The sequence below is a fragment of the Cygnus atratus genome, chromosome 21, assembly GCF_013377495.2.
Source record: "Cygnus atratus isolate AKBS03 ecotype Queensland, Australia chromosome 21, CAtr_DNAZoo_HiC_assembly, whole genome shotgun sequence".
Classification (NCBI taxonomy): Eukaryota; Metazoa; Chordata; class Aves; order Anseriformes; family Anatidae; genus Cygnus; species Cygnus atratus.
This window is the reverse complement of record NC_066382.1, coordinates 7,615,291-7,630,722: the sequence shown is the minus strand read 5'-3', so window position 1 is coordinate 7,630,722 and position 15,432 is coordinate 7,615,291. Positions and strand designations below refer to the sequence as shown.

The 15,432-nt window shown below is 42.6% G+C and overlaps 1 protein-coding gene across 16 annotated transcripts in view; it reads left to right on the top strand.

Moving 5' to 3' along the window:
* Positions 1-15,432, top strand: part of EIF4G3 (eukaryotic translation initiation factor 4 gamma 3) — a 153,740-nt gene that overhangs the window by 77,429 nt on the left and 60,879 nt on the right. For all 16 annotated transcript variants that reach the window (XM_035567884.2, XM_035567882.2, XM_035567883.2 and 13 more), the window contains 3 exons: positions 8,086-8,265; positions 8,724-8,838; positions 12,826-12,926. In XM_035567884.2, coding sequence (XP_035423777.2) covers positions 8,086-8,265; positions 8,724-8,838; positions 12,826-12,926 — 396 coding nt within the window. The remainder of the gene's footprint in view (positions 1-8,085; positions 8,266-8,723; positions 8,839-12,825; positions 12,927-15,432) is intronic.

The following is a 15,432-nucleotide window of genomic DNA, read 5'->3' as shown; positions in this document are numbered from 1 at the left end:
GCTGAAGACTTTGACAAGAACTGGGTGCTCAGGTCCCTAAGAAAATCCTACTTTTCAAACTCAGAGCAAGGCAAATGATTTTCCAATTCGTACATTTCTTGTGTGATATGCCTGGTTATCTGTTGTCATTACATTGCTTGATGTTTTCTTTTACTCACTGTATGAAAGCCAGACGTTAGGAATCTTCATAGTATTCCTGCCACATGACTTGGACATTGTAAGGAATCACTTAACTCAGAAGAACGAAAATAAGGAATAGCTCTGGCTTGTGAAACCCAGGGATAGCGCTTGTTACTAGGGAGGCTGAAATACCAAAAGGATCTGCTGTGCAGCAGGATGGATGCACAGGTCCATTCTGGCCTATTCATGGTGCCCAAAGCTGTCTTTTCCATCACCTCTGACGTTCATCTTTGCCAAGGCCCTTTTTCAGAGTTCATCTGGGGACTGATTTTGCTTCCTCTTGTAGCTTTGGAGGGGGCAGAGGTTGCCTGAGCGTGGATACGTGGAAAAGTGGACAAGAGGCATGGCAAGGGCAGCAGGAAAGGTCTCCCAGATTTGGTTGTTCCCGTGTCGTTCTTCTTTCTCTTCGCTTGGAAAGAAAGAGTCTGTTTTCACCAAGTTAATGGGAGGGAAAATAATCCCATTAACTCCAGTGTTGTTGGGACAGGGGCTTAAGTCCTGGAAGGCTTGTTCCAGGAGAACTGCATTGTTCTCACATCGTTCCTGTTAGTCTGAGCTGTTTTATGCTGTAGAGGCGTGCGCCTTCGGGAAGGTCCTGCCCCAGGACAGCAGGTAAGTGTGTTGGTGGGCACACACACTGCCGCCGCCCCCCAGCTTTCCACGTCAGAGAGCAGCGTGCAGGCAGGCATCCTTCCAGAGCAGGGCAGAAAAAAAAAAAAGGCTTAAAAAGTAGAATGAGGCATTTGCTGCACTTGTTTGCTCACAGGCAAACATCACATGAGAGAGAGAGAACTGATTTTTGTGCCCAGCAAGGGATTGCATTGACAGGCGGTGGTGGAGGAATGTTTGCAGGATTACTGCGCAGTGTGCAGGATGACAGAATTAGTATCTTGTTTAGATACTTTTGTTCTTGACCTTAACTTGAGGTCTGTGTTTATATTACGTGATACTGAAGAAGATTTGCTGTTCAGAAACTCATTAGCTCTTTCATAGGTTGTTTCCAAGACAAAGTATGTATTCAGTGTGAACCGTTTAAGTCTCATAAAAATTACCAAATTCACTGCAAGCAGAATTTGGAACAAGAGGCTCGAATCTGGAGGCAGCTCAGCCTTGCAAGAAATGATTTCAGTGACTGGTGGCCTTACTGGTAGGGCTCTGCCACCCATCTGTCACGGCTTGGTTTAACACTTTCTTTTGGACCCAGTTATGGCCCTCCCGGAGGTCAAAATTTGTGATTTCCCAGTTTGTTTTCCTGAATGTAACACCACATATTTAACTGCGTTGCAGTTAGATTTGGACTCCATGACGTTTGAGGTCTGCTTATAATTATCTGAGGGAAGCTGTCACTGTTAGAAAAACCCTTCAGGCTTTATCTCAGTGATATATCTGCCCTGCACTGGAACGGGACAGGCACAGCAAAACCTGGGCTTCAGATGAGCTCCTTGGTTCTTTGCATCTGAAACTCAGTCTGTGCCCGTCGTTCCGACTGGGGATGGAGAAGGGGGTTTTTGCCACCCACCCCTGCAGAAGGGTCGTGGCTGTTGAAGCAAATTCATCGCAGACCCAGCACATAGAGAATTCGCAAGTCTGACGTAAATGATTGTTCACACGAACCGGGCAGCTTTAACATGCTGGAATAGCAAAAGGTTGTGTAACACAAGCAGCAGGCTTCCAGGCTGAGGTTTTGTAACCTAAAAAATCCAAAGTAAGTACGTCGACCGTAGCGATACTGGTATTTGTTACAGTGACATAACGAGTTCTTCTAGGAAAGCAGCAGCAAGATGAGGTTTGCAACGATTTCTGTGTGATGCAATTAACATAGGCTTCTTATTGATTCTGTGTCTTTCTCAGTCAACTAATGGATTATTCTTTAATGTTATTTCCTGTAATTATTAGATCTCTAAAGTACTCAAATTAGCATGATTTAAGCACCTGAAGTTGACTGGCAACTTCATAAGCAATTTATTTTTGGATGGAAATGCTTGCCCTGACAGTTTCAAGCCAGTAGATGCTGTAGAAGGTGTAATCAAAGTCTGTGCGATAGAAAATATGAAAATGAGATTTAGGACGCTAAGAAAATATTAAGATGAGATTTAGGATGCTATGCTAAGTAAATAGTGGCTGAAGTCTAATGAAAATAGCTGTAGTGGTTCTGATTAAAAGTTAAATGTGCATAACTAATCCTTGATTCCAGTAAGGCAGCTATCGCAGAAACCACTGGGCAGTCTCACTTTCTAGGAGAAAGCAAATGGGTGTTAGTGTTTGCAGCAGTATATTTAAATACACTGTCAACTTCTGTTTTTCTTTAAATGCCAGGCTTTATGCACAACCCACGGGTTTAGCTACAAGACTTAGCTACCGTCCTGTCTGGGTTTGGCGTTCCATTTCCCATTTTGTTCATGGAGCATCCCTGTCTCTTCTTTATTTCTTTTTAAGCGAAGCTCTTGAGTCACTTTGTTGCTTCTGATCCTCATGAAACACAAATGAAAATAGCAGTTTTCTTTTAAGCTGAAGTCTGAAGCGTAGAATAACCCTTAGTTGAAGAAGCGACTTCAGGAGTATGAGAGAGATTTTAAAATGGATGCTCAGAAGAGGCCAGTGTAATTAAAAACAGAAATAAGAACAAATAGAAACTCAAATGTTGTTTTTCTCTTTCTGACTTATAATTGTATTTGAGATTAGTTTACTAGCTATGGCAGACTAATTTAGTCTGAGGTTGCAGTTGCAGTTTATTCCAGTTTTAGCTTGGGGTTACTTGAGTTCTTTTGAGTGTAGCTTATATAACAGCAGGCTGGGTTCGCCCATGCACTGTTGTTAAAAAGCCTCACGATTTGGAGAGGTCAGAAATTTACTCCCTGAGTACATTTGGTTACTCAAGTCTAACCAATTTGTAGCTTCTTGAAATACCTCGCATTAGACAGCAGTTGGAAAAGGTTCCCGTAATCACTTCTCTGTCTTCATCCACAAATATGGAAAGGAACTACCAGTTTAAATCCCATGGTTGACACAAAAAAGGTGTTTTCTTCCCCCATTTTTTATTTATCGCTCAGTAAATAAGAAGACTGGGAAAACCTGAGGTAGGGGAAGAACCAAGTCTTGCTTTGTGCCCCAAGGGCTGCTGCTGAGCTGCCGGGAAGCCGAGATGCGCAGCGGGCTTCCTGCTGCGGCTCCTGCTCCTGGCACCTGCTTTCTGGCTTGGGGCTGCAGCTCCTTGGCCAAGCCTTGCCACGGGAAAAAGGGAAGTTGTATCCGATCCTTCAAACTAACCCGGGCACTGCTCCTTCCGTCTGCAAATAGACGTCACTCCTGCTGTGCTGCTTGTGCCAACGCCTCCTCCTCCCTCTCCCAGGCCAGGTTTGGGACCGACACGTCTGCACGTGAACAACAGAGCTGTCTTGGGGTGCCGCAGGCTGGCCTGAGGCAGAGCACTTGGTGTGCCATTTGATTTGATCGCACTGATGACATCTGGTTGAACTTCCCGTTTGCCGTCCTTGTCTCTAACTTTTGGCAGGGCTTTGTGGACCCATCGCAGTCGCCAGCCTTGATCTGGTCTAGAAAAAAGGAGCCCAGCACCGTGCGCACGCTCTGGGTGAGGGGCTGGGGTTAGCGTAGATCTGTCTCCGGTGCTCTTAGCAGAGCACATCATTGCTCAGTGCAGCCTTTAGAGTGCATGGCGAGTGCTTCACAGGCATTTCCCTGGAAGTGATGACTTAAAAATCTAAAGTAAATAGAAAATCAATTAAAATGCAGTGGAGGTTTATCAGGAGGTTGGCACTCTCTTTGATCATTGATTTTTCTAGATGACAAGCGTGATGCCTCTTAGTGGCTGGCCTTCAGCAGCCTTTTGACACGGGGTCGTATGGGAAGAAAATTAAGTGGGAGAAGATGCTTAATAAGAGGATATTGGGATGGGTATAAGGACTGATTAAAAAGTAAGTGGCAGGGCAGTGCTGAGAGAGTAGGCAGGAGGTTAGTAGTGTATTTCCTTAATTCTGTTAATTACCCTGGCACAAATAGCAGATATGCGTCTGCAACACACTTAATGAGTGGGAAGCTAGAAAATGGGGTTAGCAAAGGGAAGCTGTACAAGGAGGACAAGCGTGATGGAAGCAAGGTGTAATTCAGCTGTGCAGAGCACAAGCCCTTACACTTCAGTGCCAAGGAAAAGGTTTTGTTAAATCAGGTATCGTCAGCTGGGACCACTTGTGCAATGCAATCTTTCGATGAACAAGAAAAGTTATTTCCAGCTGAGATGGGGAGTTATTACTGCTGTGTTAACAACTACTGGCAAAACCCTGTCTGGAGCATGCGTGCAATTCTTTTTTTATGGTTATTTTTCCGAAATGATTTTTGGAATCTTTTTAGCATATTTTGCACTAATTTGACCATCCTGGCTATATAGTAGGACTTAATCTTTGAAGGAAGTAGTCAAGTATTGCAGTTTTCTATCAGAAGCCTTGCTGTGGCCCAGGGTACTTTCATGGCCCTGCGTGGGAACTCTCTATGCTCCATGCTGAATCCTGCACTTTGTGGAAGAAATAGGGGCAAAATATCTCTGTTTTTAATCTCCTGGTATTCTCCTGTGGGCATCATTAGCTTTACTTGAAAATGTTGGCTGTGCAGGCATCCGTTTGACCTTGCAAGATGAATCTTTTAGCAAATCAAATCAGAGCAGTGAAACACTTCTACGAATGACTTTGAACATTGTTTGCTTAGCTTTGGAGGGACGGGATCAGGGATATAGCATAAAAAAAGTCTGACAATGAGATGTTTGTTTTGAATCATAAAACCCATATATAAATCAGAGGCACAGTGCTCTGATACCTGATTTTCTTGAGAATTGTAATTTTACTTACAGGAACTGGAATAACTAAAAGTAATTCAAACTTCGCTGGAGACCCCTCTGCTTGGCCTTTCCAAAAGCTTTGGATGTCTTGTCACTTGGAATGATGGATCTGCTTTTCTTCTTGCTGTGTCCTTCTTAGAAGCAATGAGATCGTCTTTGTTTTTTTTCTTTTTTTGTCTTCATCTCTGGATTTGAGCTGCCTCTGCAATGGCGTGGGCAGTACAGAGTGGTTTTGGAGAGGTGGTGGGTTGTGTGTGTGTGTGTGTGTTTGTTTTTTAACCCCAAGTTTCCTTGTTGGAGGTTCTCTTTCTGCTGTAGAACAGCTTAGCGCTACCCCGGTGTTATTTCTTATTTGATGTAAGAACAAGCCTGTGTAACACCACCCGTGTTGGTGTACAGAGCACGCTTTCGTTCCTTCTGCTGCAGCTGGAAGGAGAGCTGGCATGCGTTTCGTGAAATGGTGTTTCTTCGGCGTGTCACCCCCACACATCATGTTTCACGATCTTTTAGGCAGCGGTTCCCAGTGACAGAAGCAAAAAGCTGTCTGTAAACCAGGAGTTTCCATTGCTGTAAGATTTTCCTCAGTCGTTTCAGGGGAGGTGTTACTCAGCAGGTTCCCTAGGTGCAGCTGTGCAACTTGGCTGGAGGAAGGCAGGCTTCTCGTCTGGCTCGTGCTGCTGGAGGACTCCCATCCTCTGCGGCCAAGGCTCTTCTGTGCCACCCTGCTGAAGGAGTTACTGCCGCTGCAGGGGCTGCTCTCAGGGCAGTCTGCAGCCCCTCTTCGCTCCGGATAGATACAGAACTGTGGTGGCTATTGAATGTTTTCTTTTTCTTTCCCTATCTCACTTTGGGTCTCCCAGAGCTGCTGTAACCCACTAACAGATCAGGAGTGGTCATTATTCAGCAGTTCTTGGTGAAAGAAGGAAGGACCTGATTTCATTCACTCCCAAACCTTGGGTACAGCCCCTTTCATGGCAGACTTGCTGCTGATTCTGTGGTTTTATAAGTGACTTTGAAAGTAATGAAGAGAAGCAGTAACGAGAGAAAATATTTTAGATTTCTTTTTGGTGTATCTGGGTATTGAAGAATTGCAAGCTGTAGTTAATCTCATCATAAATTCAGCATCTGTCCTTATTCCATGTAACGCTCACGTAGTTCCCCTGCATCTAGGCAGCCACATTTTTTTATTGGCGCAGGAATATGGCAGCATGTTGCTCTTCTGGTTTTCTTTCTGCATCCTCGCTTGCAGATTTTTCCCCCCAAAACAGTTGCCTTCTCCTAATTCACGTTACATTGTGCAGTGTGCCAGTGACAGTTCTTTATCCGGATTAACAGGGTTGGACGTCAAAGCATTGTGGTCATTGTAATAGTGTCTGGATTTCTGCGCCAGGGAGTCATCCTTGGCTTTTCTGGAGAAATCATTTGGTATGGGAACAACGTAGGTATCGTGGTCTTCAGGAACACCAGAATGACCATTTTGATTTCATTGTCACATCAGGTATAGAGGCATCACAGCTTCCTTCTGCCCTACCTCATTCTTTCCAAATGCCAGGACAAATAAGCCCAGCTCCTTCCTTCATTGTGTAGTGATTGCCCTCCTTTTCTCCTCTCACCACTCACGATGTGGTTACTCACAGACTATTTGCATTGATGCACTTCATCACTCAGCAGTCTTCAGTGTGATGTATGATGACCTAATTTTTTTATTTTTATTTTTTGCTTAGCAATTAAATACATGGCATTTCTTATCCTTCCAGTCTGGGTGCAGAAGTGGAGACCAAATCCATGATTTGAGCATGAGTTACTGCTTTATCTGCTATCTTTGTGTTACTGAAAGAGACCGGAAAGGAAAAATATTTGATTTAGGAACAGAGTAAGCATAAAGTCTTTCTGTAGTATCATGTTTTCTACAGTTAATTACAGATTATTTTTTTAAACTTATATATTTCCATATCAAACTTTTCTAGAAGAGTTTCTGACCCCTGACCTGGGATTCTGGTAGAAGAGTCCTTGCACCAGTTCAGTGTCTGTCTTGCTGGTTCTGTAAGAGATTAGTCAAAGCAGGGTAGAAAGATGAGTGGAATTGTGTGCAGTTAGGGTGCATGTTATATCCTATTCCTTCCTATTGATCTGTAAGCTGTTCCATTGGCTTTCTTTCTGTTTCCTGCTGCTTTCTTGCTTCGTTATTGAAGGGAGGATTCAGACCTATACAGGTAATTTTAACTCCTGGTTCTGCATGGCATAAGTGTCTCTTTATCACTTGTATCATTATTCCGTTAGTGAATGCATTAATGTCTGATGCACACCTTACCAACTGAGTTTAAAGATTATTGCCAAGACTCTGGTAACTAGAGCAAGGGCTCCAGTGCCACGAGCGCTCCATACCGTGGATGCTGATGCCTTTCTCAGCACTTACAAGCTGAGACCTGACCACGTACCACTGGGTTGCTTGGTTTCCTGGAGTTGGTCCACTTGCGTGAGGCATCACTTCATGCAAACATGGTAGAAGATTTTGGTGCCACCCTGGAAGAGGTTGCCACCCTTTTGGAAACAGAGCACAAGAGAAGTCACATGTCTCAATTTGTACAAAGAGCAGGCATGAGGCATCTCTTCGTAAAACCTGGATTTAGCTGTTCTGAAGTTACACCGAAACAGTTGCCTTGATGTTTTTTTTTCCCTGGCATATTAATAAAGGTGGCTTTTTGGCAGTCAACCCACCTTATAAAAGCATATTTGGCAGAAATAATTTTTCTGACGGTCGCTCTGAAAGTTGGGGTGTATAATTCAGTAGATACAAACTAATAGATAGACTTCAAAGTTTCGCATTTGCTCTTACCTTTTACTACCTAGAAAAAATTGAAGGTTATAGCATGAATTTAGTATTTACAGATAGACAGCAATTGTCCTGCAGTTTTCTGAATGTGTGGCAACCCTTTGGAAGTAGTACTATATCTACAACATATTGTCTGCCTTTGTAATGATTCTGTAATTTTTCTCCAGGAAGTTTGACCGATTCTTTTTCTCTCCTCTTTCCTTCCTATGTCCCTTTCCTGCCCTAGTTTTTTCAGAGGCCTCAGATACAGCCTCCGAGAGCTACCATCCAGAACAGCAGCCCTTCCATCCGTCCTGGTGCACAAACACCGACTGCAGTGTATCAAACCAACCAACACATCATGATGGTTAATCATCTGCCAATGCCGTATCCTATGCCTCAGGGCCCCCAGTACTGTATACCACAGGTAAAAACACGTTCTCCAGGCACTTAAGAAACTGAAAAGCAACCCGTGCTTCATCTGGTTTTTCTTAAGACCTGGTGCAGCATTGGGAGAGGGGGAGATAAAACTGGTAGTTGCATATTTCAATTCTGTGCTTCTTTATGAAGTATCTGTTGGTCTGAGCATGGAGGCAGTAAGAATAAATTCTTTTTAGGCTTGGCATTTTCTCAGAAACAGTGTGAAACTAAGCTCCTGGAAAATGCTATGAATGTATTTAAATTGACTTAATAGCTCCACAGTTACTCTAAAACCTTGGACCTTATAAAAACATGATATTACTGAAAGCAGGGGGATGACTTGTCATTGTTAAGTTTGATAATCTGATCTTTATTGAATTTTGAGGGCTCAATTACAGTTTTTGTATGTAACAGCATGTCATTGCTCAACTCTTTGTAAACTGATGGTTATTTTTTTCTTCCTAGTATCGACACAGTGGCCCTCCATATGTTGGGCCCCCACAGCAGTATCCTGTTCAGCCACCAGGGCCAGGCCCCTTTTATCCAGGACCAGGTCCTGGAGAATTTCCCAATGCCTACGGTAAGTTCTGGTTGGAGATTTCCTGTAAGTATTTCCTGGGCGTGGTTTTCTCTTGTCAAGTTGAAGATTTATAATACCAAACTGGATTAGCTTTTGTTTGAACTTCATATAGCTGCTTGATTTGGTTGTGTCACAGCCCTTATTATTCACTCCTGAAAAATTCACAGTAACGGAGTTTCGTTTGTATGAATGCTCAAGGAAAGGCTGTAACTTGTAGAGCTACCCATAATCACACGTGAATAAGAATAGTGGCTATTTATTATTCCCTGCTAAATCATTATTATTTATTAAGGTATTGTGAATACAACTGGCAGCCCTGGTTTCCACTGGTTTCCCTCAGGATGTGCACAGCAACAGAGCATTTAACATTTTTTGTTCCTGTGTTCCCTGTTTGGCATTTAGAAAGGGAAAAGAACAAACCATCTGGCTTAATTCACTGGTCTCATGCTGCAAAGAACAAGTTAGTCCAGTGAAAGAGTTTGTAATCCATACACAGGCTGATGTTTGCCCTTTCAGGACACGGTTCCTAGTTTCACCTCTTCTCAAGCAAAGAGCTCTACTGACAGTGGTTTTCCACAGTAGCTGTGTGCTGTGGTTGTTTGTTACAGTATATTCAATATATTTGACTCCTGTCTCAGGCAATCAGGTTCAAAGCCACCCCTAAAAATTGAGGGGTGATCTGTCCAGTGTTGAGCATCCCTTCCATCTGCATCTTGCCGGTGTTCCTTGCCTCCTGCGGGACCTCACAACTGCCTCTCATTTGGGTTCCATTGAGTAGACCCCATGTGTCAGTGGGAGACTCTCCTTAGGTGTCCCGTGACACCTCTTCTCTTGGCAGACATCTTTTATGTAGAAGTAATTAAGCCCTTAGTTACTTCCCTTGTGCTGCCGTGTACGATGCATATCATACTTACATCACAGTCCCCTATAAGGTTTTCTGTGGGATCTGTCTTTCAGTTGTCATTTAAGATAAATCAGCTCCTGTAAGCTCTGTTTCAATGAGCTGTAGAAACAGGTATCTTGCAGTAATGTGTATCACTTTTTTTTTTTTTTTTTAATTTGTCTTGCCCTGCTCATGTGTGGGAACATTTGAAAAATCCCCAGGATGATTCTAGTAATCACCCCCCTGTACTTTTTTTAAAGGGTTTTTACTTCTCAGTATCAAACTTGAGATATTTTGTTCAGTCTGATTGCTAGCTGCCCACACAAATTCTGTAGTCTGTTGGGGTCGACATGTTATCAACTTTCCTTGCAGCTTTAGCTGTTGGTATTTCTGAGCATTAGAAGTGAATGATTACCTTCCAGGCTGAACAATGATGACCGTGTACAGTTGGCAGAATTGCATGTTTGCTCTTCACAAATTCAGATTTATTTGAAAGGGGAGAAGAGCTCCAGTTGCCTCCCTACGTAGCATTTTGAAAGGTCATGAGTCTTTTTTTTTTTTTTAATTTGGAATATATAGAGCTAGTGGGACTACTCCGAAAGATATTCGTGAAGTCTTCAAAGATTTCAGTTTCTGAACAAATGGAGAGACAGCAATTATGAGGCAGTTAGTTCCTGTTTGCTTACCTAGACAGATAAAGAGAAGAAATATTGCAATGGCTGTTTAAATCTGATCCACTAAATGAGGAAATTGCCTACATATTCGTCATTTAAAGTTTTTCTTCCGTTCCAGGTCTGCTTTCTTACTTTCTGCTCACTTAGTGCAGTTTGTCTGTCTTCACTTCTGTAATTTGGAAAAGGTTCCCTTCTGGTTCCTTTCCACTCCTGGAACTGCCTGGTTTCTTGCACAGCAGCTTGTGATCTTTTAGCCCCAGCTTGCTTTCAGGTTGCTGTGTCTGCAGAGCATCAGTGGGCGAAGCTGTGGGCTGGGTTTGATGTCTGGATTGCAGCCCTGCCTCACGCAGAGCATTTTCCAGGCAGGGAAGGTTTAGCCAAGGAAGAGAGGGTGATTGCAGGTTTGCTTGCACTCATCCACCTTTTCCTCCTGTTGCTCCCTTGCTATTTATATAGGGCTGAAAATATTCTGTCTCTCACCAGGTGTCTGAGCATGGTGCTGCTCACAGCACTGGGAGATAACTAAATGCAGAGTACTGGCGTGCATGGTGCTGCTGGCAGCGGCCTTTCCCTTAAACCTCGGGACTTTGCAGCAAGTGTGTAGTATAGCATGGTACAGAGTGGCTGCTGGGCATCAAACTCACTGCAGGGTGACAGGCTGTAAAGGAAGTGATAAGGAAAAATACTGCAGAAGACAAAACATGCTAAGATGAAAAGTACTTATTTTTTCTAAACTATATCTCAGTTTTGTAATTTATTGTTCTCTCATATATCAGTGAGCTTCTGATACATTGGGAAGACCTTGAAATGATGAATGAAATGATTGTGTGAAATGAACACCGACCTGAAAAGGATCAATATGTGGGGCAGAGAGCAAAGAATGTTGCACTGAAAAATGCTCTTGACTTGTTGCCACAGAAGCTGTGTTTCTTCCCAGAAGTTACTCTTCCTTTTTGGGGTTTGCTTTTTCAAAGTACTTTTCATAAACGAAGAGTTCTTCCTTGAGTTACGCTGTTGGTCTCCCTCTCACATGGATCGTGTTACAGCTGTCTTATTAGATCTGGTTTCTAGGAAACTAGAAATGAGGAAAATTAACATACTGCAGGGCTTCCAGGCTTGCTCGTGTCCTCTCATGTTACCCAAACTCGTGTTGTACACCTGGTCAGCTTGGCCAAAGCATTAGTCGGAAGAGTTTGAGGCTGCACAGCTTCAGGAGAGAACAGGGATGCTGATGGAGGTTTTGCACCCCGAGGCCAAGGCAGATCTGAAGTCATGCTGCTTGCCACGAAGTTCAAAATGAAAAGATTATCGAGTCATTTAGACTACCTTGATTGCAGTGTCTGGGAGTGAAGTAACGCGGCGGGCTGAGCTTTTAGCAGTGCAGTGTCAGTGCCTTCCAATGCTTTCTGCTTTCAACTACCTACCTGCTATTTCAGGGGAGAAAAGTTCTTGTTCTGGGCAGGGAGTGAGGAAGCCTGCTCTGAGCTTTTGCTTTCTAGCTGACAGCTTGAAGAGTGCATCCTTTGAAGTTGCAAGTCAGATTGTGCTGGGCTGGGTTCGTTTGCTTTCTTGGATTTCACCATTTGCTTGAGATAGTAGTAACCTCTTTTGGTTATAATGTTCCCAAAGACATCAGCACAATACAGATTTTCATTCCCATTTAAAGGTTAGTTCAGCTGAAGAATAAATCAGATTACTTGAGAGGCAAGTGAAAGCAGGCAGTCCATCTAGCATCCATGCTTAGGGAAAAAAAAAAAAAGCACTACAAGTTTGCCTATATCTAGTAGTACGTAGACAAGAGACGGCTCTGCTGTGCCACTTCTATTTATGTCTGGCACATCTTGAAAGAACTCAGTCATTTTGAGCCTGTCTTTCTCCATAAAGAAAAGAAAATGAAACTGTTGGATATTATGAATGTAATCAACAAAGCAGTGTAATTTTGCAATAATAACCATGGTCATGCTTTTTTGTGTTGCAGCATGAGAAGAACATTGCTTGCAATTACATTTTCTCACTATGCTTTAAATAAGTTACTGTTGACCTAGCAAATTCTTTGTAATGGTTCGACTGAATTTCTCTACAAAGGGGGGGGGGAAAAAAACCTTACCTGTTTGTCAGTCCAAGGAGTCCAAGGATGGACAATTTCTCTTTTCATGTCTTTGTGATTTCAACAGACTCTCAGAACTGATGCACGTGATGAGGAAAAAATGAAGCAGTGACTTAATCACTTGTCTTGCTGGAGCAGCAGCTCTGTTTAAGTGGAAGTGAGAAAGAGCAAGACACAGACTGGGTTCCAGTTGGATGCTAAAAGTTCTGTTTTTTCAAAAGAAGGGAGGGAGGAGTAGGTGGACAGTTTTACTCTCATGCTTGGGTTTTCTTTCATTAACAGACTAACTGGATTTCTCTTGTTTCTGTGTTGTTCTTTCCCAGGAACACCTTTCTACCCAAGTCAGCCAGTTTATCAGTCAGCACCCATCATAGTGCCTACACAGCAGCAGCAGCCTCCACCAGCTAAAAGAGAGAAAAAAACGGTAAGGGATCTTCATTGAATGATAAGTCCTCTCTTGAGAATTGTCTCAGTTGTAATTAATGAAAATTTTAGCTTAAAAGTGGGCTTTATCTTCACAGAGAGGCTCTTACCTTTCACTCCTAAGTTTTATTAAACATTGCACAATGCTGCAATGATGTCTTACCTTCAGTTTTCTATGGGAACTTGCTGCTCTGTGTTTTCAAATGTCTCAGCCAGTCAGAAATGAAAATACTTCTGCTGGTTTTGTAACAAATACAAATGAAAGCAGCAGCATCTCCGTAAGCCAGAGGATCCTCATCTGCTTGTGCTGCTGTTTTACCAAAGAGCCAAGTGGGAAAGAACAAACTCGGATCAGTTTGCGAGACTGTTGGGAATTGGTTCAAATTGACAAAAAAGAAACTGTTCAATATTGTGCCTTGGAAAATGTAGAAAAGCAGCACTAGCAAGCTGGGGATGGATTTACAGAGCTTGAAGGAACCTGAACATGTGATGCTATGAAAGTGGGCAGAGATTTGGAGACCACATTTCCTCTCTTCCTAGTTCACTGGTCAGAATTCATGAGACAGACTAATGGAATGTAAACCTGTTTGTAGGTGGATGATGGTAGGGAATAGTAAAGACATAGTGGGTAAATGTAATGTTTAAACAGAAAAAAAAAATAGAGGAGGACTTAAACTTGTGAATGAATAGTTGATTCTGAATGAGTGAAAGGGAATTAATTTATTAATTTTACGTCAGTGTGTGTGTGTTACAGTGGATTGAAAACATCTAAAGAACTGTTTCCTGGCCAAAAAAAAAAAAAAAAGTGGGGAGAATTTGTACGTGTTTCAAAAAACAGAATACTTGTATCTTGATTTTTGAAGATGAGCTGAGATGATGCTTGATCTGAAAAGCTGGAAAAGCTGAACAATGTGTTAGCTGGGCTTTCAAGAAAAGCCTTTCTTGTAGCTGCTGTCATCAAAGGGTGATGCAACTCTATTGCTACCTCTTCACCATCCTCTTCAGTCCTGAGGAGTCTCTTTTCAGCACCCAAGACATGACATGGCCAGATCATTGATACCATTTGAAGTGCAGAGATGTTCAGAAACACTCAGCTGTGGTTAAGACAGTTTAATGCCCAGAAAGCTAAGTTCTTTGAAGCAGAAAAGCAAAGGCTTTTAAAAATGCCTTTAAAAATGCTTTTGTCTGGATGTACTTTTTCAGTTTGCTAATATGTTACAACTGAAAAAATAAGAGAGAAATTAAAGAAAAATGCAGCATGTAGATGTACACACATCTGCATGCACTGTTAGCTGAGTACTACAAACTTTCAGGGAGGGAAAACATGTTTTAATGACATTGACAAGAGGAAAAGAGGGTAGGAATTCCTGCCAGCTCTTAAGTCTGCATTGCTGTGATCACCTAGATGTTTTAGTGGAGGAACACAAGTGTCTTTTTACTCTGTCAAAAGTAAGAGGTGACCACATCTTGTCAACACCCTAAGTACTGTGTGTGTACTCATTTGTCTTCCCAACCCAACGAGTCGAGAATACATCGCACAATACTGAAGTTGATAAATCACAAAGCCCTCCTGCAGCTAGCAACTTTGTCAGTTGCCAGTGGAATAAAACCACCAGTTTCCAGTGACATTCCTGCTCTCAGAAGGATTATGCCTCCAGGTTTACCTGTGGTTAGTGTGTTCTGCTTGGTACAACAGGGACTTCTGCCTGTGTTTTACAGAGCGCTCAACCAAGAGGTTCTGAGGTTAACAGACACGAATGATAGCGCTGTCTTCAAGTTTATGGAAATCCGCAGTTTTTATTAACCCACACAGGTTGACTGATTCCCATGCTCGGTGACATAGTGGTTCAAGTGTTTGTTGAGGGTTCGAATGAGCATGTTCTCAAGTGTTTTATTCTGGATGATATTTTTCCTTCCCTTTTTGGGACTATGAAGATGCTCCGATAATAAACTTGTTTCCTAAACGTTGATGCGTTTCATTGGACTTTCGTGTGTTCTTGCACTTTCCTTTCTTTGGCTCTGTAGTTCTGTTTGTTTGTTTTCTGTTTGGCTGGCGTGATTTTTCTCAGCATGGAAGGTGAAAACAAAGAACTGATTTGCTTTCTCTCTATACCAGCAGCTGGGTTGGCAAGGTCACTGAATTTCATATCAGGGCAGTATGTTTTTGTTTATCCTGCACTTTCCACTTACTGGCAAGCTTACTTCTACAGTTAAACCGTCCACTAAATTTAACAAGTTTCACTAAACTTATTTTCCAAAAGTAGAGACCACATTCTGAATTAAAGGGTCACGTACTGCAAGGCACGTATTTAAAATTGTTCCACAGTTGCTTTAGGTCTGAGAGAATTTGAAGAGGTGCACATATTTAGAACTGACTGGTATAGTTGATGAGCATTTTGATTAAATTAGGTTTTAAGATTAAGGGATGACATACCATGCATTTCAAGTTGCTGAAACAAACCACGTTGCAGTGTTCCTGCGGAGCATCAGCTCAGTCCAGGGCATCT